At 32.4% G+C, this 21,752-nt stretch overlaps 2 protein-coding genes across 2 annotated transcripts; both read left to right on the forward strand.

The window, feature by feature from the left end:
* Nucleotides 1-2,467: 2,467 nt before the first annotated feature.
* LOC147509306 (F-box/kelch-repeat protein At3g06240-like) lies at nucleotides 2,468-3,943 on the forward strand. The gene is made up of 3 exons (XM_086597773.1): nucleotides 2,468-2,723; nucleotides 2,852-3,032; nucleotides 3,115-3,943. The coding sequence occupies exons 1-3, from the start codon at nucleotides 2,486-2,488 to the stop codon at nucleotides 3,455-3,457; spliced, it is 762 nt and encodes a 253-aa protein (XP_086453899.1). The 5' UTR covers nucleotides 2,468-2,485; the 3' UTR covers nucleotides 3,458-3,943.
* An 8,155-nt stretch (nucleotides 3,944-12,098) lies between these two features.
* On the forward strand, nucleotides 12,099-19,369 carry LOC147509307 (uncharacterized). Its single transcript, XM_086599210.1, has 10 exons — nucleotides 12,099-12,438; nucleotides 12,526-14,683; nucleotides 14,789-14,916; nucleotides 15,555-15,636; nucleotides 16,333-16,417; nucleotides 16,522-16,654; nucleotides 17,409-17,520; nucleotides 17,845-18,003; nucleotides 18,558-18,750; nucleotides 19,048-19,369. Exons 3-7 carry the CDS (start codon nucleotides 14,888-14,890, stop codon nucleotides 17,410-17,412), a joined length of 333 nt encoding a protein of 110 aa, XP_086455336.1. The 5' UTR covers nucleotides 12,099-12,438; nucleotides 12,526-14,683; nucleotides 14,789-14,887; the 3' UTR covers nucleotides 17,413-17,520; nucleotides 17,845-18,003; nucleotides 18,558-18,750; nucleotides 19,048-19,369.
* Nucleotides 19,370-21,752: the final 2,383 nt, after the last annotated feature.

Consider the following 21,752-nt stretch of genomic DNA (forward strand, 5'->3'; position numbering starts at 1 on the left):
TCAATGCATTTGCATCAAGTTTTTGGTTTCCCATTAATTATTATTTGAGGTTTGTTAGATGTATTTGCATACTATTTTCGATTTTTCGTTAAATATTTTTCAAAGATTTGCATCCAATTTCTAATTTCCCATTAATTATTCTCTGTCGTTAGTTTAATGCAATTTGTATAAAGCTTCTAATTTCCCGTTAATTACTCTTTGAGCTCAGTTATGTATTTGAATCCAGTTTTCGATTTCTTTATAATTATCTAATGTGGTGTGTAATACCAAGTTCTACTGATCCATCTGTAGTGTCATTGCAAACATGACATAAAAGTAAATTATGCTTAATTTACTATGTGGGATCATCGAAGATTATTCAGTTTTCGATTTCCAGTTAATTATTCTTTAAATTATGCATGACTCACTATATGGAATCGATCTTCAAAGATTATCTACGAACGGGTATTGTTATATTAATTATTCTGAAAAATATTTGCAAATATGCAGAACTATTATATATTAATACTATATTTATCACTAAACCAAATTTCTTATAACGTGAAAACCTCACTCTCCATTTAAAAAAAAAAACTTGCATTTGATAAAATCCTTCAACTTCATTTTGTTGTTTAATAATAGAAGTTTGATTGATGTTTTGTGAGATTGCCTAATAAAGCGAATTGAAGTTTATATATATTTAAGCTACTTGAATACGAAAAGAGATAAGATAAACACCATTTTAAATACAAAACTATATTTATCGAGACATTCCCACAACATATAACCCAACTATATTTTGAGGTTAGTTTAATGCATTTGCATCTAGTTTCTGATTTTCCGTTATTTATATTTTAAGGTTAGTTCAATGCAGTTGCATCAAATTTTCAATTCCCGTTATTTATTTTTTGAGATCAGTTCAATGCAGTTGCATCCAGTTTCTGATTTATCGTTAATTATTCTCTTCGGTTAGTTCAATACATTTGCATCAAATTCCCAATTTTCTATTAATTGTTCTTTGAGGTCAGTTCAATGCATTTGCATCCAGTTTCTGATTTTCCGTTAATTATTATGTTAGATTAGTTTAATACATTTGCATCCAGTTTCTGATTTCTCGTATTTATTATTTGATAAAGTTGCATTTGCATCTAGTTTCCGATTTCCCGTTAATTATTGTTTGAGGTTAGTTCAATGAGTTTGCATCCAGTTTCTGATTTTCCGTTAATTATTTCTTGAGATTTTGCATCCAATATATTTTTTGAGATTAGTTCAATGCAGTTGCATCCGGTTTCCGATTTCTCATTAATTAGTTTTTAAGATTAGTTCCACGCACTTGCATTATGTTCCCAATTTATAATTAATTTTTCTTTGAGGTTAGTTCAATGCAGTTGCATCCAGTTTCCGATTTTCCATTAATTTAATCTTTGAGGGTGAGCTCAATGCATTTGCATCCAGTTTCTGATTTTTCGACAATAATTTTTTGATGTATTTGTATCCAAGTTTTGATTTTCCATTAATTATTCTTTGAGGTTAGTTTAATACAGTTGTATCCGTATTCCGATTTTCTATTAATTACTTTTTAAGATTAGTTTAATGCTTGCATTTGCATTCAGTTTCCGATTTCCCGTTAAATATTATTTGAGGTTAGTTCGATGCATTTGCATCCAGTTTTTTTTATTCCCCATTAATTGTTTTTTGTCGTTAGTTTCATTCAATATTATATATATTTTAAAATATTTGTCATTATTGCTTTGCTGTAATTTTTTTTTTATTTTCTATTATATATTTTGTATAATTGTTTTTAACTATGTTTTGAGGCCATGTTAAGGATATATTCAAATATATAAGAATTGGAACACTAAATAATAGAAAATTACCTTCTACAAATGTTTTTTTTTTTTATCATAGATACTAAAATTGTATGATTTGTAATAGAAAATTAGTTTATACAAATCACCTATTTTTTAAGACCTTGAGGTCTTAGCAATTTTTTTATTTGATCAAATATAAATTAGTTTCTACAAATCACCTATTTTTTAGCAATTTTTTTCCATTTGATCAAATATATAAGAATTGGAACACTAAAAGTGTTTGATTCTATTAAGTATCAATAGAAAATTACCTTCTACAAATTACCTATTTTTTTAGTAATTTTTTTATTTGATCAAATATATAAGAATTGGAAATACACCCAAACTCTCCAAATATAGAATTAAAAATACACTCAAAACTCTCCAAAGATGTTTTCAAATTAATATATTCAAGTTAAATGATTGTGTAGGATATTAGAAATAACCATCTATAGATAGAAAAAATGCTTATAAGAGGAACTTTTAAAACAAACCACTTTATAACTTTATAAGTATATAGATAGTAGATAGTAGACTAAGAGTCTTAAAAACAATACAACGGCCATTACATTGGACAAAAAGTCAAAAACCTACTCCAACGTTTGGACAAAAAGTCAAAAACCTACTCCAACGTTTGGTCATCGCTGCTTTCTTTTATGGCTTCTACAACAGCAAAGAAAAAAAGAGCAGAAGAAGCAGATAAAAGAGAACTCCCACATGACATTATATTTTATGTACTCTTAAGACTACCAGTCAAGTCTCTGTTACAATTCAGGTGCGTATCCAAATCATGGCACAAGTTAATTACTGATCCTCTTTTTGGTAAAATACACTTAGATCGATCAAGGAAAACAACAATGGTAAAGTTCAACTCATGCTTAGAGATGATACTCGGTTATTCTCATTAGACTACGAAGAAACAACGACTGATCTTGCCGTAGAGATTGATCATCCAGTACTGAAAAATTGTAGCAAAATATGGGGTTCTTGTAATGGATTTGTATGCACCATGTCTTCTGCAGACACATTATCTTTGTGCCGACTATTGGCATTGAATGAGTATAAGAATGTGCCTCCCTTTGAACAAGAACATCGTAATAGTGTGTATGGGTTTGGTTACAACTCTAATACTGATGATTATGAAGTTGTACGAGTTGGTTTGAAGCAACACACCAAATACAAATATCATTATGTAGTTGCTGTGTACTCCCTACGCGAGGAATCATGGAGAAAAACTTCATCAATGGTGCTCTTCATTGGGTAGCGTCTAGGCATAGCGATGAAGTTTGGACATATTTGACTCAGTAATTGCATTTGACATGGGAAGTGAGAAGTTTAGAGAGGTGCCACTGGCGCCATACTGTTCTTGCTTAACACCTTGTGTGTCTAAAGTCGCAGAATTTGGAGGGAAACTTTATGTGCTTCATAATAACTCTGATAATAGTGTCGATTTGTGGGCCATGAAGAATTATGGAGTGAAGGAGTCATGGACCAAGCTGTTTAACATTAAAATTGAACGTTCCACCATTAGGAACTGGAAACTATTATGTCAGACAAAGAACGGTTCGGTTCTATTGAGTAGTGATGATAGAAGTTTAATTTGGCACGACCCAGAAACTAAGTGGTGAAGTTATTTTCAGATCCATGGCATTCAGAAGCTGTTTGAGGCAAGAACCTACATGGAGAGTATTGTTGGACTCAACACTAGTATACGCAACGAGCGAATATGGCCAGAATCTCACATGAAGAGAAAGTTGAAGAAGACTGAGAAGAATCTCATAGGCAAACAACCTAGGATCTGAGGGGAAAGGAAGAAAGAAAGTGGAAGGAAAAGAAGGTAGGCCATCTGTACGTGGGAAAACTGTCACGGCCTTGGCCTGGAAAGGAGCTAGGCGGGGCAAACCATTGGATTGGAATCCAAAGGTCTCCTGTTAAACTGACTCTGACATGGCATTCTTGCCTTCTTGGACAGGCGTCTGATATTGAAAAGAATATTGTATCTGTGTGTTGGCTTTCTGTTACCTAATATTGATTCTCAAAACACAAACGTCCATGGATGGAAAATATATGTACTTTTCGTACTGACTGGTCCGGTTATTGACTGGTGTTGGCCACTATTTGCAAATTGCAATCCACTTTCCAGCACCTCCAAGTGACTCTACAACCTGTTTTCTAATTCTTAATTGCCAATTCATCATATATATATAGGGGACTAACGGTGCATTCTGCCAGTTACACTAATTATTACTATCGCCAAGAACTTCATTCCAAGTGTATATCTTGTCATTAATGTAATATATCTTTGTAGCTGTTTTGCTTACAAGGATTGGTGTCCGTTTGGGATGTTGGCTGGCCTTCACAGACCAGCTGCGCGTTGTATACATATGCTCAATATTTCCCCTCAAATAGTATCAACCTTTCACAGTACTCATGTTTTACTACTTTGGAGAAAAAATTGTTAATATCATGCTCAGATTAACTTTTCACTCAATGTCGATGTTAGGCAAGTAGAGGCTGTAATATATCATGATATTTGCACAGATATTCATACTCAAAGATTTTGGCCAACGATGAAGCACTATATCAGTATATCTCTCAATCTCTGCTCATAGCTGAGATCTAATGGTCAAAATGAAGTTTGTATTGGAACATTATCTAAACAACTCTGTATATTTTATCTTGAGATTTAAAGGTATCTGTCCGTAGTGGCATTCCCTTACTTTGTTTTAAATCCTACACCCACCCTACATAGGTGCATGAGGCTCCCGCCAATGCGGGTTCTGAGAAGGTCAAACCTATCCGCCGCATGCTGAGAGGCTGTTTCATTGGTTTGAAGTTTGAACCCATGCCGCCCTGGTTGCAGTGGAGCAAAATTAAACGGTTAAACCACGCACAGTGCTACATCCTTATACTCGACCAATTTCGAAGTGTAAACGGTTAAACCACAGTACCACGCCTACATCCTTATATTCGACCAATTCTATAATCTAGGACCTAAACTTTCGGGAACAAACCATATTGCCCTTTGGAAAGAAAGAGCTCTAAAGCAATTAAGTGACTTTCCTAGATAAGTAGGAGCTTATTGATCATCCGTTTCCTTTCATACTTCTTTCCATGGTTTCTACAGCACCCAAGCGGAGAAAAGATAAAGAAACACAGAATGGAGAAGAGTACATATCATGTAATCTCCCACATTACATTATGCTTGATGCACTCTCAAGACTACCCGTCAAGTCTTTGTTACGATTCAGGTGTGTATCCAAATCATGGCAAAAGTTAATTACTAATCCTCGTTTTGCCAAATTGCACTTAGATCGTTTAAAAGAAAATGACAATGGTAGAGTTAAACTCATACTTATAGATGCTTATATTTAGAAAGATGCCTATTTTCATTAGACTATGACAAACTTAATCACGGCGTGGCGATAGATGATCCATTAGTAAAGAATTTGGTTGCAAGAATATGGGGTTCTTGTAATGGACTGCTATGCATCTCGTTCCTTTATACTACTATAAGTCGCCCATTATTATTAATTTGCAATCCTTCCACTAGAAAGTGTAAAAGTGTACCACATTTTGGAGAATAACACTATAAGGTTGTATATGGATTTGGTTACAACTCCAATAGAAATGATTATGAGGTCATAAAAGTTGTTCCGAAACAAGCCGACCCATACAATTATCACTCTCTCGTTGATGTTTACTCACTGAGGGAGGAATCATAGAGAACAATTCCAAACATCCCTTATATAGTTGGCCTTCATACTCCGGGGAATTCATCAATGGTTCTCTTCATTGGGTAGTGTGTGACCAAATGTTTTCGATTTAGTAATTGCATTTGAATTGGGCGGCGAAAGTACACTATCCTAGGTTAGGAGATTCCAAAATGGACGTTGCAGAACTTCAAGGACAACTTTGTTTGGTTCATAACATGACTAGAAATGTTGAGGCATGGGTCATGAAGGATTATGGAATGAAGGAGTCATGGACCAAGTTGTTTAACATGGAAAACAGTTTTGGACAATTGAAACCATTATGCTGGACAATAAAGAACTGCAAAATACTATTGAAATGGGACTGCGGATTAATTTTGTATGACCTGAAAACTAAGATTGTAAGTAGCCTTCAGATCCCAGGCAAGCGGGCAATACCAGAGTGTGATGCAAGAACCTATATGGAGAGCATTGTTGGACTTTAGCTTTAAGAAATAAGAGATGTTCTACGTTTGTCTTTTAAAAAAAGCAGAAAGTTTTGATTAAAGAGTTCAGTATCCATTACTTTTATTTGCTCAAATAGTTTTCATCATTGTATGGGTGACAGGTTAATTTTCTTTGATTGTTTGACATCTATTTAAGTTCTCGCTTCTTTATTGTAGTTTAGTGCAGATAATATATCCTTGTAAAGGTTCGTTCTTTGGTATATGTTTTCAAACAAGAACTTGCTTAAGGCTCAAACCACCGGTTTCTTCTCTGCTAAAGTTGACACTCATATCAACATATTGGATACCTTAAGCATTAGAAGTTCCCTGACAGACTCACTCAGGGACAAAATTCTATGACCGCTGGACTTCGTGTGTCAGCTTTCTAATACATACTCATTCAAATAAGTGGTCTGTTATTCATCCTGGTGCTGGTCACTAGATGCAAATAGCAATGTCCAGTTTCAGCCCCTCCAACCTCCATGTGACTCGATTTGCAACTTAAATCACAATTTCTAATACTCAAATCTCTTCAAAGAAGAATTTTACAGCTCCAGTGCATCGTTTTTTATGATGTTTCAGTTAGGATTGCTGATTGCTGTTTGCTCTTTGCAGACCAGCTGCATTTCTTGAGATCATTTTTTCCCTTGAGCTTGTTTTAACCTCACACAAAACTAACCCTAAAGTCTTGCACATTATTGGAGAACACGAACATATTAAATATAAACAGAGCAACGTAGTGAATGTATTGGTTACAGTTCCATTACTAAAGATTATGACATCGTAAGAGGTGAATCGAAACGAACCACCAACCTTCATAATTATCACTCTGTAGTTGATGTGTTCTCACCAAGGGAGAAATATGGAGAACAATGCTAGACAGCCCTTACATAGTTCGCATTGATATGCTAGGGGAGTTCATCAATGGTTCTCTTCATTGGGTAGCAATTAGCCATGCAAGACCACATGTTTTCGATTCAGTATGTAATTGCATTTGACATGGGGGTGAAAGTATTAGAGAGGTACCACTACCTGACTATCCTAGCTTAGAAATTTTCAAAATGGAGATTGCAGTATTTCAAGGGCAACTTTGCGTGTTCATAGAAACTTGGGTAGAGCATGGTTGGACTTGGCTTTAACAAATACTAAAACAAGGTCTATTTTTGTTTAAAGAGCACTTTTTTTTAAGGTTTTGAATGTAAAAAAGTACCTACACAATCTTTTAAATCCGACCTCGCGGGAAATCGTTTTTCCTCTGCAATGTCAACAAGAAACATTTGTGCCTTCAAATTGCGGTAGAGTTAACCATAAGATATCCAAATATATATCATATTTCAGGATGAGAAAAAAGAAACAATCAAAGACAAATTGTCAAAGTTGTAGCCATTTTCAACTACTCCTTCAGTCCATACATTCAAACATAATGGGATTGATTAAACTTTTCACACCCCATTACAAATATATCAAGTGTATCCCACTACACACATTACAGGCAAGAAAATAAAAGATCAAATAACCACAAGTAAACCTTAAAACATATATCCTTAGATATATATTATAGCTCTACTCTCTTGGCTCTATTTTTTGAGCATTCACAGTCTCCAATATTTGTAAAACTCTTTGGCTAATTACGAAAAAGTAAGAGACTAATATAGAAAAATCAAACAATTGACAATCACATAGACTCCAGTTTTTTCTAAACTCTATTACTAACCCTTATATATATATTATAGCTATACCCTCTTGGCTATATTTTTTCAAGGGTTCACAGAGTCTCCAACTTTTTCTAAACTCTAATACTAATTACGAAAAAAAAAAAATCAAATCTTTAGATATATATTATAGTTATACCCTCACCAATCTATTTTTAGGAGCAATCGAGATACTCCAGTTTTTTCTAAACTCTATTACTAATTATGAAGAGTGTCCAACTTTTCATAAACAATATAGCTAATTACTGGGAAAAAAAAATTAAATTGCAAAAAACAATATTTTCAACCAAAAACGATTTTTCTAAAACCCTTACGTCATAAAGAATAGTTTCCTTTCTTTCTAGAAAATGATAATGAAACTATGAAAGAATAAAGGAAATGATGAATTGAGTTGCTTGAACATTTACTTTATGCATTTGTTAACCACACATATGACTGGAAAAAAAGGAAAAAAAAAATAAACTAATCATAAAATAAGTAATAGTGTACACCAAAAACAAATAAAATTGTATTGTATGCACTATATATATGGGTCTAACAAATAAAGTTGAATCAATTTGAGAGGTGTAAAATTTAGTCATAGTTAAGGATTTCAAAAACTACAGGCCACAATAATTATGACATATTCTAATTAAATTTATGAATTTTATAATTTCCAATTTTAGCGGGATAACGAGATTCAGTTAAAACGGACGTTGGCTTAAATAAATTATATAACTATTGATTTAGTTAAAATATACGTTGGGCGTAAATAAATTATATACCAAACCAAACCAAAACAAATTACATATGGAAAATTAAATTATACAAAAAATAATATCACAAAATATATAATAGCAACTGGAAAACCCCAATAATAACAAATATTTTCAAATATATATAATACTGCATGAAACTAATGTCAAAGAACAATTAACGAGAAACAGAAAACTAGATGCAAATGCATCGAACTAACCTCAAATAATATTTAATGGAAAATCGAAAATTGGATACACATACAAGCATTAAACTAATCTTAAAAATTAATTAATGAACAATCAGAATATTGATACAACTGCATTAAACTAACCTCAAAGAATAGTTATCGGGAAATCAAAACTTGAATGCAAATACATCAAACTAACACTAACAAATAATTATCGGAAAATCAGAAACTGGATGCAAATGCATTAAACTAACCCTCAGAGAGTAAATTACCGAAAAATCGGAAACTGGATGCAACTATATTGAACTAACCTAAAAAAATAACTATAAATTGGAAACATGATACAAATGCGTGAAACTAATCTTTACAATAATTAACGGAAAATCATAAACCGGATGCAACTACACTGAACTAATTTAAAAAAAAAAAAAAAATTGATGCAAATGCATTGAACTAACCTCAAGAAATAATTAACATAAAATCGAAAATTGGATGTAAATTCATTGAACTAACCTCAAACAATAATTAACGGGAAATCAGAAACTAAATGCAAATACAACCTCATAGAATAATAAACGAGAAATCAGAAACTGGCCGGATGCAAATGTATTAAACTAATCTCAAAAAATGATTAACGGGAAATCGGAAACTGGATGCAAATGCATTGAACTGAGCTCGAAGAATAATTAGCAGGAAATTGAAAATTGAAAATTGGATGCAAATGCATTAAACTACAGCAAAAAATAATTAACAAGAAATAAGAAACTGGATGCAACTGCATTGAATTAACCTCAAAAAATAAATAACAGAAAATCAAAAACTGGATACAAATGCATTGAACTAACCTCAAAATATAGTTGTGTTATATATTGTGGGAATATTTCGATAAATATAGTTTTGCATTTAAAACAGTGTTTATCATATCTTTTTTCGTATAATTGGGAACACCTTGCTATTCAAGTAGCTTCAATATGGACTTCATCTTATTAGATAATTTCACAAAACTTCAATCAAACTTCTATTATTAAACAACAAATGAAGTTGAAGGGTTTTATCAATGGTAAGTTTTTTTTTTAATAGAGAGTATGTAAGGTTTTCATGTTATAAGAAATTTGGATGAGTGAGCAATATAATATCTGTATATAATAGTTATGCATATATAGTTGAATATATTTTTTAGAATAATTAATATGACAGGGCCCGTTCATAGATAATCTTTGAAGATCCCACATAGTGAGTCAGGTATATAATTTAAAAAATAATTAACAGAAAATCGGGAACTGGATAATCTTTGATGATCCAATATAGTAAATCAAGCATAATTTATTTTTATGTCATGTTTGCAAGGACACTACATATGGATAAGTAGAAAGTTGGTATTACACACCACATTGGATAATTAAAAGAAAATCGAAAACTGGATTCAAATACATGGAACTGAGCTCAAAGAGTAATTAACGGAAAATCAAAAATTTTATGCAAATGCAATAAACTAAACTCAAAAAGTAATTAATTAGAAATCGGAAACTGAATGCAACTGTATTAAACTAACGTCAGAGAATAACTAATGGAAAATTAGAAATTGGATGCAAATACTTGAAAAATATTTAACAGTAAATCGGAAATGGTATGCAAAAATGCATCAAACAAACCTCAAATAATAATTAACGATGAATCAGAAACTGGATGCAAATGTATTGAACTAACCTCAAAATATAATTAACAGGAAATCAAAAACCAAATGCAACTGCATTGAACTAACCTCATAGAATAATTGACGGGAAATCAGAAACTACATGAAATTGCATCGAACTAATTAAAACCTCAAACCATAAATAATCATAAATCATAAACTAGATGCAGATGTATTGAACTAACCTCAAAGAGTTATTAATGAAAAATCGAAAACTATATGAAAATGTAATGAACTAATCTAAAGAATAATTAACGAATATAGAAACATAAAAAAATATATGCAAATGCACTGAACTAACCTCAATGAATAATTAAAGAGAAATCATAAATTTGATGCAACTGCATTGAACAAACCTCAAAAAATAATTAACGGGAAATCGAAAACTTGCTGCAAATGTATTAAACTAACCTCGAAAAATAATTAATGGAAAATCAGAAATTGGATGCAACTGCATTGAATTAACCTCAAAGAATAATTAACGGAAAATCGAAAACTGGATGTAACTGCATTAAACTAAAATCATATATTAACTAACAGGCCGGGAAGTCAGAAATTGGATGCAACATCCTTGATGAATATTTAACGGAAAATCAGAAACTAGATGCAAATGCATTGAAATAACCTTAAAGAATAGTTAACTAGAAATCGGAAACCGGATGTAACTACATCGAACTACCCTCAAAGCATAAATAACCGGAAATTGATTGGAAGCTAGATGCGAACTAACTTCGAAAAATAATTAACGGGACATCAGAAACTGGATGCAGATGTATTAAACTAACCTCAAAGAGTAATTAATGGAAAATTGGAACCTTAATGCAAATGCAATTAACTAATCTCAAAGAGTAATTAACGAAACATTGAAAACTATATGGAACTGCACTGAATTAATTTTAATGAATAACTAACGGAAAATCGTAAACTTGGTACAACTGCACTAAACTAACTTCAAATAATAATTAACGGGAAATAAAAAACTTGATACAACTTCATTGAATTAACCTCAAAGAATAATTAATGGAAAATCGGAAACTAGATCCAACTACATACATTGAACTAGTCTCAAAGAATAATTAACGTAAAATTGGAAACTTGATGCAAATGTATTGAACTAACCTCGAAACATAGTTGTATTATATATAGGGAGAATATAATATCTCGACAAGTATAGTTTTGCATTTTAAGTAGTGCTTATTATAATTATTTTATTATGATTGGAAATGTCTTGCTATTTAAATAGCTTCAATATCATAAAATTTCACAAAATAAATCGATGGGTTTTAAACATAACAACCAAAATAAATCGATGAGCATTCTCACAAAATTTCAATCAAACTTCTATTATTAAACATAACAACCAAAATAAATCGATGGGTTTTACCAAGATTTGGTGCTTTCGTTCGATAGAGAGTGGTGCAAGAAATTTAAACAAGCGATTAATATAATTTCCATATCTCATAGCTATGAATAGTTGCTAATATTTTTTAGAATAATTTAATATAACGACACCCGCTAAGTAGGGATCGGTTCGAAAACTAGTATATATATATATATATATATATATATATATATATATATATATATATATATATATATATATATATATAGCAGTCCCTTTTCAAGCTCTCTAAGAGTGTCCATCTCAGCAAATTTTAAGTACCCTATTTTACTCACGAGAAATGAGGAGGAGAGGGATTACGGAAAAAAAAAATAGAGAAAAAAACTGCGACATATGTCTCCCACTTAGAATGGAAACCCGCCCTAAAAACCCACGACTGTTCCCAAAATAAAAAAGAAAAACCCGTGACTAAAATTAAAAATAACCCTTGAGATTCTCTGATGAGTACATAGTCACGAGAAATCATGAGAAAAAAAAAAGAAAACAATGAATCGGCAGGAAAAAAAAAAGAGAGAGAAACAACATCTAACAGAGCCCATTCACGCTAATTACTTTAGTGTAATTCAAGCCCTCATTCACATTCTACTCATAAAGCCGAATGGGTCTTTGCACTGCTATTGCTCCTCCATATTCTCTTTGAAATCCAACATGCTCTAGCAATCCCTTCGTCCTGGTACTGGTAAATATTTTTTTATGTAGAAATTACATTATCTGAGGAACTGTATTAATGCTAATGCTTCATCTATTTTTCCTTAATGATGTTTAGCTTTGGTTCTTTGGCTGTTTTGCAATACAAGTTCACGACTTCGACTTTATAGCTCTGGGATATAGAGTGGATTTGCCAGTCAATATCGTTCTGACCCCAAGTGCACTAAGGACATATTTAGATATTTTCAATTTTCTTATTAACGGATGTCTGGAGCTCAATGAAGGTATTTTGTACTAGGCATGTTTTGGTTGACTTCTAAAAAATTGTGGTATAATTTTTGGTCCATATTTTGGTATATATCCTCACTCCTTCCATTTCATGCGTAAAGATATATTTCTATAGCAGGTGATGTCTACCATTTGTTGTTCCCAGTAGGGGTTTCTTTCTTTCGTTTTTTTTTTCTTTTAATAAAAAAAACCTGTGTACTGGACTCATGGGCATAAGGTGTAGAAGCTTTGTTTTAATTGGCACTGTATAGGTCGGAAAATATTTGTAGACTAAGTTTCTATGCTGGTCTTTATTGTGTTAAATCTTCTATATGTCTATCTGATATGGATAGTTCTTTACTTTTTTTTTTCTCCCACTTGAATTGGTTATGATATTGAACCTTTGAAGTTTTTGTGCCGAACCAAAGCACTGTGGTGCAGTTTGTAATTGGGAATGTGAACTTGGTCCCCGGCTATATGGGAATTTTTGTACTGTTGTATAGCTTTCATGGAAGCAATGTGATAATGGGTCCCTACATCTGCAACTTCACACTTTTTTTGTACATTATTATAACGTGTGCTACTGTTGAAACTCATTCTGTTTTATGCCTACTTCCAGTTCTCATATTTATAAGTAACATTTATAATCATATTCCCCCAGGATTTGGTTCATTTAATAAGCCAAAGTCATCACTGTCAACTTGATGAGCAAGAGAAGACAATTTTCAACATTTAAATGAAAATTGCCTTCTTTGTTAAATTAGGATTCTGGTGCTTCTTCAATTACTATGCTATCTAATATTTGAAATGGTTGCCAATATGATTATTGTTAAACTTATTGACACAAATTTTCCTCTTTTTATCTAGCTCCTCCTTTTATTCGTGATTGTATTAGAGCAGAAGGCCAAAACTGCATTGTATTTACATTGTTTTATGTAATGAAATGTATATCTCTGCTTTCATTATCAGGCATCAACTCAATCACTTTGTATCTATGCTGCAACAGTACGTTCAATCGCAATTGTCAGATGTTTTCTGGTGCAGGTTTCTTCATTCTCTTCAGCACCAACAATTGTCAGATGTTTCCTGGTGCAGGTTTCTTCATTCTCTTAAGCACTAGGTCCAACATCTTATTTAACTTTTACTTTTTACATTTTGCTCATAAAATTCTGCTCCATAAAAAATAAATAAATAAATGATACGGGTCAATGTATAACTTTCATACATATAGAAAAACTGCAATACATGTCTCTAACATAGACTGGAAAGCCCTAGACCCGCCAAAAACCCACGACCTATTCACCTAAAAAAACACACACACACAACGACTAAAATTAAAAACACCCCTAGAGATTCTCTCACTAAATTTTGTCTCTCTTCTCTCCAATCTTTTCAATTTCTTCTTCATATCAGGTATGCGCCCTCTTATTGTTTTTTGTTTATTCTCTTTTACCTTTTTACCAATTTCCATACTGTTATCACTGTCTTTATTTTTTTAGTTAATTTTTTGTTGTAATATTTCTTCTTATTCCCACAGTTTAATTTTCCAAAACCATCGAATTCATCTTTTAATTGTTAGTTGTAAGAGATGAATTTTCCAAAACCAATTAACTGTTGATCGAGAAATCAAAGTAAAGAAAACTTGATACTCAAGCCATTATAAAGTTAGTAGAATCGATAAGCATATAAATTAAGTCTTCCCAATACCCATACCCATGCCCCATACGCTTTACAGATGCTTTGTCTTTCACATTTGTTTTGGATTGATATTGGATTCTCCTCACGTGTAAAAGGACCAAAATATTTAATGTGTAGAAAGGATAGAATAGCAGAGAAAAGATTTACTGTAAAAATTGTCACAATTAATGGAAACCACATTTTTTAGCTGTAGAAAAGTAGAAGTGAAAGATCCTGTTAATGCAAGAAAAGTTCTGAAGGTAGACCGTGACAAGTTGAGAAGGGACCCACTAAATGAGCAGTTTCTTGAGTAAGACTAGGGAATGCACTAGGTACCATATATCCTTATTTATCTTCTGCGTCACTTGCTTTTGATAGCCGTGCGCTTATGAAACTATGAGAGGCTTATGTATGCTAGACTAACGTGCACATTGTAGACCCTGATCGGCCAAAGAATGACAAAACAGCTATTCTCGGTGATACAGTTCAAATGCTAAAGGATTTGACCGCGCAGGTTAACAAGCTAAAAGCGGAGTATGCAACACTCTCAGAAGATTCACGATAAGTAATGTTTTTACCTTCGTATAATATTCTGTGAGTTTGGAGGATTTATTGATTTGGATATGTTTTGTTAATTTCATCTACAGTGTGTAATTAGTGGATAGGATGCGTTATCTCATAGTTGAATTTAAGACCATTGCAATTCTAAAACACCACCCTATTTTTAAAGACCTTCTGATAGGAGCTTTCATAGGAAGAGAAGAAGAATTGTTTATCTCAAGAGATACAAAAGTTTGTTCATACATTTTTTCTTTTCCTTTTTTTTTATATGTGAGAATCCGACAACTTCAGTTGTGATTTTGAAAATTGTTTGTTTTCAATTGTAATTGATTGTTTTTTCTCCGTTTGTACCAAAATATGAGTAAAATTTATTGATTTATCTCCTTTTGTTCCTTAGAAATCTCATCTCTTCTAACCGGTTGCTCTCGCGGAACTTTTAATTTGCAATCTCTTTATCCATCGCCAGCTCTCAAAATTTACATTAACTTATAATTTAGGTATAGTTCATCTTTTTTAAATGTGGTATTTAAATTTGAGGATGGGGCAATTTTAATTTTAGGATTAATTTCGTAAAACTTGAACGTGTATTGGTTTATTGAGGTTTTTAACTTGGTTTATTGAAACTCCATCTTTGTAACATAGAAATGGGTCATTCTTCTTGATCAACAAAGAAGTAGAGAACAAATTGCGGAGTGGGACATTCTTTTTGGGTATTTCGTGTCACGTAAGTAACCAATTTTAATTCTTTGCAAATATTAATGCCGCTTTTTAATTTATGTCATGACAGTCACGTAGATATCCAATTGCTTATTAGTTATTACAATGTAGAGTTACAACCAGTTGCTTAGATAGAACATTAAAAGTAGTTCTTAGATTTTTCTCTTTTCCTACACGAATTCTAATCGCATTAAAAATGTAACTATTTTTTTTTTTTTTTGTGCTCAGAAGTTTGATTGTCTTTACATACTTGGTCATATCCCAATTCAAGTGAACTTCAATTTATTTCTGATCAAGTGATAGTAGTATAACAATTTTTACTACTTATTCCACCTGGTCATATATTTCTTGGTTCCTACATGAGACAAGTATCTAAGCTAGAGCAGATGTTGAGGAGAATGAACTTTGAGAGCTTTGGTTTAGAAACGTATACTAATACAAGTTTCGTTAGAATACTTAACAAAAATCAAGTACATGGACTGGAGGTACAAACAAAGAATGGAGAATAATGGATTAGTATTAATCCATCACTTGCCTCTTATGTTATCATGCTTGGTGACACCTGCATGATGGGTTGCGATTATGTCTTTGAAACTATGAAATTTTATTGTATATGATATGTCAATCAATTTTACAAATTTTATTGTAATTACTTTATGTATCAAAATTTATTTGCTAATAGTTGATAATGCTGTCTCACTAGGCATGGAGCAATTGCAAATACTCTAATGTTACTCACCGCATTATGATGAAAGGGGATACTCTATGGGATTCTTCACACGTCAATGGTATAGTCTAAAACTACAGACTACAAAAAGCCACTTTAGTCATTTAAGATGGTCGAGCAAGTCTTTCAATTTTTGACAAAATAACCCGAACAAATTTCATGAAGCTAAAGGGTTTGATCAAAGTTTTGAATGGTTGAGCAAGTCTTTGAATCCAAAGTCAGGAGATTGTCAAATTTCTATATGCTTGCCGTTCTTCAAGAACTACTCAGGAAGAATGAATCCCTTTTGGCTCTCTAGGTATTGTCTCCTTTCATACTATCCCTTTCCATTATTGAATATTTTAATAAAATAGAAGTAGGTTCAATCTCTTGCATTTGTAGCTTTGAACTACCCTTTTTGAGTTTTGTTGTGTTTGAAAGAAGACACAAAAGGCTTGAGGTTCATTTGAAGGAATTGAACATAGGGATTGCTATTATGGGGTATGGGTACAATTGATTAGAGTAGGTAGTTAAACATTTTGGGGACCCTCAAGATAATTGTGATAGCCGTAAACTTATTTTACTAATACCCATCCTTTACAAACTATTATTAAGAGTTCATTTTTTTTATAATTGAAGTGTACTAATGCCACTGTTGAAACTTGATTATTGCACTATGGGCACACTAGCAATTGTATTGAAAGCTCTTAAGTTATTTTCAATGTTTCTTTTGAATTTGAATGCATCATGTTATACCTACAAGCAGTTTGATTCATTTCCAAGTTGGGGAACTACATATAAAAAGCTACAATAATTGGAATGGGTATGTCAGTAATGTAATTTTATAGATGAACATTGGGGAATAAGGTAAAATCTTAACTCTTCAGATTATTTCAGAGTTGAGATTTACATCTAAACCTCCTGTATAATTTCTTAGTAATTATATCATCTTGCATAAACAATCCAGTTGAATTGATTTTCATTTTTTTCCCCTTGAAAATTATGTTTGCGATATGGTTGAAACAGTATATATTGGTGTTTGGTACTGATTAAGAACGTCTTTGTATTTCAAGCTAAGATTGGCTTGGTATTGGATTAGTTGATCGGTGATAAAATAATCAATGGAACTAAATCAGCAGAGAAAATAACCGTCGCCAATTGTGTTCTTCAATCTACAAATTCACGGTTTGTTCCTTCTTTTTCTTCTCTTACCTTCAATCAATTTTTAATATATATCAATTTCAATTTTGAGTGTTCAGTCAATCTATTAGGTCAAGCTTTTATTGAACAAGAGGAGGAAGCTTTACCATAAAAAAGAATTTTTTTATAGATCACATCAGTACATAGTATTTCATACTCTATAAGGGTATCTCCCTTCTCCACCACAGGTCCCAGGAACTTTGAGTCCAAACCGGATTTTGTTTTAATATAAGCCACAAGATTGTCATATTTTTTGTTAAGAGCTAATGTTTTTGGATTTAATCTATCTGCTTCTCATTGTTGGTACAGAACCAATCTATAAGCAATGCATACCCTTTCCAAAGTTGGAGACTACATGGAGTGCATGCGCTCAAAAGAACGAGGGTGACAAGGAGAAATAAATAACTATCGTTAACACATACGGCGTCAATCTTTGGCACTAGATGGTGGTGTTATTGCTCCAAATGTGTAAGCAAAAGTCCTTCCATGCTCTTACTTAGTCCATTTCACTTTACTTGATTGGTAAGTTTAGGCCCTATTTTCATTGGTCATATTGTTTAAGAATTAAGAATGGTTTCCAGTATACTATTATGTTATCAAAATAAAAATAAAAAATACTACTATGTTTATCTAGAAAGAAGAGTTTGCTAAGTTGCACTAGGGTAATTACAACCCTTGCAAGTGGCTTACGTATAGTTGAATCCTTTGCAAGTTTTTATATATTCTTTTACATGTCAAGAAGTGAAAGCATGTTTCTAATTTATAGTGTTTTTGCATAGAGATTTAAGTTTCTGATTTTTTACAAGGACGCAAAACAAGATTGGGGTCCATTAGATAGTCCCTCTGCTTATTAGATATGCACCATTTTAGTATTTGTTTTTGTTCATGTGATGCTTGATACTCTTGGGGCAGAGCAGGTGCTATGATTTTGTTGAATTATCTACTCCTAATATACACATAATCAAACACATATGATTATTCACCGAGTTTGAGGTCTTATGAATATACATTTTTTCAAATAGGTGAATGGCATAAATGGAAAGATCATTGATTCATGGGTTGAACAGGCATTACTACTCAATCAATATAATTTCAGGAAGAATAAATTAATTTGAGGGTAAAATGCTGCTGAACCTACATAGAAAGAAGTGGACTAATGGATTGACGCTCTGGCGATTTGATACCTACTCCAAAATCAACAAGCAGGTCGTCCAGGTTATTGAATGTTCATTGTCATTACGTATTATGTTTTATATGCCATATATTAGTTTTACTTTCCAACAAATTATATGACTAGGAGATGGAGGATTTATTGTCTGGCATATGTGTGTTTTCTGCACTACCACCAATTCCACCTATTGTACCAATTGATAAATAAGTCGGGAGGACCAATTGAATCAATCCTAATTAATCTTAGTTCTTTCAAATGATGGTAAATTTGAACTAGCTAAAAGTATTCTTGGGGAACTCTTTGAGGATGAAAACCTTATTATATGGAATTGTTTAATGAAGGTACAGTAAGCAATGGGCATTCGGTGGACTTCTCTAACATTGTGATTATCATGACATCAAACAGTGGAGAAGAGCACCTTTACGTTGGACTTAGGGACGAGTGTTCAATGGAAATTGCTAAAGAGCGAGTGTTATGCGAATTGAGGTTGAGTCCTGAGTTGATTTGTCTGTTGGATTATATTGTACTTTGGTATCCATAGGCCTGTAGAAAAAAGAAATCTACACTAGCTGTCTCAGCATATGCTTTTTCTCTCCCCCATTCCCCTAGACAATTTAACCATAATATTTGTGATCACAACTTAAAAAAAAAAAAAAAAAAAAATGGAGTTTTAGATTTTCGGCGCAACTTATTTTCTAAAACTCCTTCAAGATTAGTTCTCTCTTTTTTTTTTTCTTAGTTATCTTAAACTTTTTTCTTTCTTAGTTATCTTAAACCTATCTTTTAACATAACTCATTCAATGAGGGACTGAGGCAATGTCTGTGTATTTCATTAGTGTTTTATTTCTTTATGCTCTTTTCTTTATTTAATTTTGATGCATGTAAGAATTTAACAGAAAATCTTTTCGTTATTGTTTTTGTTTGGCGTTATTAGTGTCCAGACGTTAAACACTCAAAGAGTGGATTTGTAGGTCTGGGAATACTGACATCAGCTTGCAATCAATTTGGTTAACAAGCGCCTGTCGAGTATCCCATATTTGACCAGGTAAACAAGATCTTGGTACCATTACGTTTCCTTTTCACCACCCTCACTTATACTTTATTCAAAAAAGCTTGCAAGCATGCACTTCCTTAATTGGTAAAAGGATTACAAATTATCAAAAATTATTAGTATAAATTTTTTTGGTTTCACTTAAGGAAGTGTAACAATTTTTGTTTCAAACTCTTCCAACAATATCTAATCTTCACATTACTCAAAGTTGGTGAGACGTTCTGAATAATGTGTTTTGGCTTCATTTACGTGACCTCTATTAAAATCTAGAATCATTAGTCTTATCTACCATATATATGCATGTGGTTTAACCATAGATCGGCAAGCTTTTGGTATATATTCACCAGGACTTGACACAATAACTAGGTTCTGTGAACTTAATTAAGTACATAATTGACTCCTAACTAAACCAATATTATTTGTTTAGTGCAATATTATTTGTTATTGTTTGTGTGCTAAAGGATTCCAGTTGAACTTTCCAATGCATGTGCAACTATGAACAACCCACGAAAATCTATTTGAATTGCCATTTGCAAGAAGAAACCAGTTATGTGGCTTTTGGTGTTCTTGCCAAGCTTTTTTTTTTCTTTGGCCTCTTCAATTCCAATGTAGTTATTCATATGAATTCATCTACTTTATAAAAAGAGTTGTCTTAGACAATGATTAGTATTCTGGTGGTGTTAAAGGTTGAAATTGATTGATGGTTGTGCATCATTATTTGGTCTATAAGAAGTGTAACAAAGTTTTTTTTTCTTTTTATGTATTTTCCCCTCTCTATATTTACGGTAACAACAGCCTCTCATTTTATTCTATTGCTAATCTTTTGGAAGGTTTATTTATTCTGTGGAAGGTAAACAAGTTCTGGTAGAAAATGATATTGTAAAACTGCAAACCATATGAGATTTTAAGAATCAGGATTCAGGAATGTTACTATCGCCCTGCTACTCCGGGGTCTATAATGTTTTTTAATCTATCAAAATGTTATGTGTAAGAGTTAGCCAATTAACATTTCTTTCAATACTACTTGCGTATTTCACTCAATATAGGTGCAGTGGAGTATTAGTGAATAACTGCATGTGTTGACGGGAATGTGTAAATAGCGTATGAGGATAAAAGCACCCAATGCCAATATAGTAGGACTGTACATACTAAAAGAAACCAATGCCAAAATGGTGGGACTACAAACAAAGATTTTGGTATTGTTTCTAATTATAAGGCTCAGGGTAGTCCATTGTTGTTAGCAATGAAAATTGCCGTTAGCAAGAATAATAGATGATTATGGATGGAACTTGATTTCCGGATTACTCTTACAAGTTATGGAATCCCATGGGATCTTAGACAGGTGTTGAGGACTCGAGGTGGCAACTCATGCACAGGAAAATTAGGAAGCATTCCAAGAAGTTTAGCTTCTTTGGCTCTTTGTGGAATTTCATCAATCTGGTTATGAAAAAATCCGGTTATGAAAATAATGCTGAATTTTCATTTTACCAGAAGGACTCAAGCATGCTTAAATATCATATGAAGCTTAAACTCATTATGGGGAAGGAACCTTCAATCAGTTCAATGGAGTCATGCATAGAAGTAGGTGTTGACAACTCTAACTCAAAAGAAAATTTAAGGCAAGAAATTGAATTATGGACCCAGACGTGAAATAGACTAGGCTCAATTATGTCAAAGGTGCATTGCTATTGTTGTTGGAGTGGTCTTTATTAGAAAGGGAAAAAAAATTAAATTAAATTAAAAATTAATTAAAATTATACAAACTACATTGTACATGCAATGAAGTAGACTAGGCTCAATTATGTCAATGGTGTATTGCTATTATCCATTGAAATTATATTATTGAATACTTACAAATGAGAACAATAAGATTTTGTTTTAGTGCAATATAGCTATACTAAATTTTTAACATGGACGGTTCTTCAACTCTCCAGTTTGGTTGGTAACTCTAACCTCAAAAAATAATCAACGGAAAATGAGAAACTCGATGCAATT

This window comes from Coptis chinensis, chromosome 3 (genome assembly GCF_015680905.1).
Source record: "Coptis chinensis isolate HL-2020 chromosome 3, ASM1568090v1, whole genome shotgun sequence".
Classification (NCBI taxonomy): domain Eukaryota; kingdom Viridiplantae; phylum Streptophyta; class Magnoliopsida; order Ranunculales; family Ranunculaceae; genus Coptis; species Coptis chinensis.

What these genes read in the sequence shown, in the direction of transcription:
- LOC147509307 (XM_086599210.1), top strand. Translation starts at nt 14,888, where the DNA reads ATGCAACACTCTCAGAAGATTCACGATAA. An exon ending in TCTCAGAAGATTCACGATAA is followed by an intron (nt 14,917 to 15,554) that starts GTAATGTTTTTA and finishes TTTGTAACATAG; the next exon opens with AAATGGGTCATTCTTCTTGA. An exon ending in GGATTCTTCACACGTCAATG is followed by an intron (nt 16,418 to 16,521) that starts GTATAGTCTAAA and finishes AATTTCATGAAG; the next exon opens with CTAAAGGGTTTGATCAAAGT.
- LOC147509306 (XM_086597773.1), top strand. Translation starts at nt 2,486, where the DNA reads ATGGCTTCTACAACAGCAAAGAAAAAAAGAGCAGAAGAAGCAGATAAA. An exon ending in ATGCTTAGAGATGATACTCG is followed by an intron (nt 2,724 to 2,851) that starts GTTATTCTCATT and finishes TGTCTTCTGCAG; the next exon opens with ACACATTATCTTTGTGCCGA. An exon ending in TATCATTATGTAGTTGCTGT is followed by an intron (nt 3,033 to 3,114) that starts GTACTCCCTACG and finishes ATAGCGATGAAG; the next exon opens with TTTGGACATATTTGACTCAG.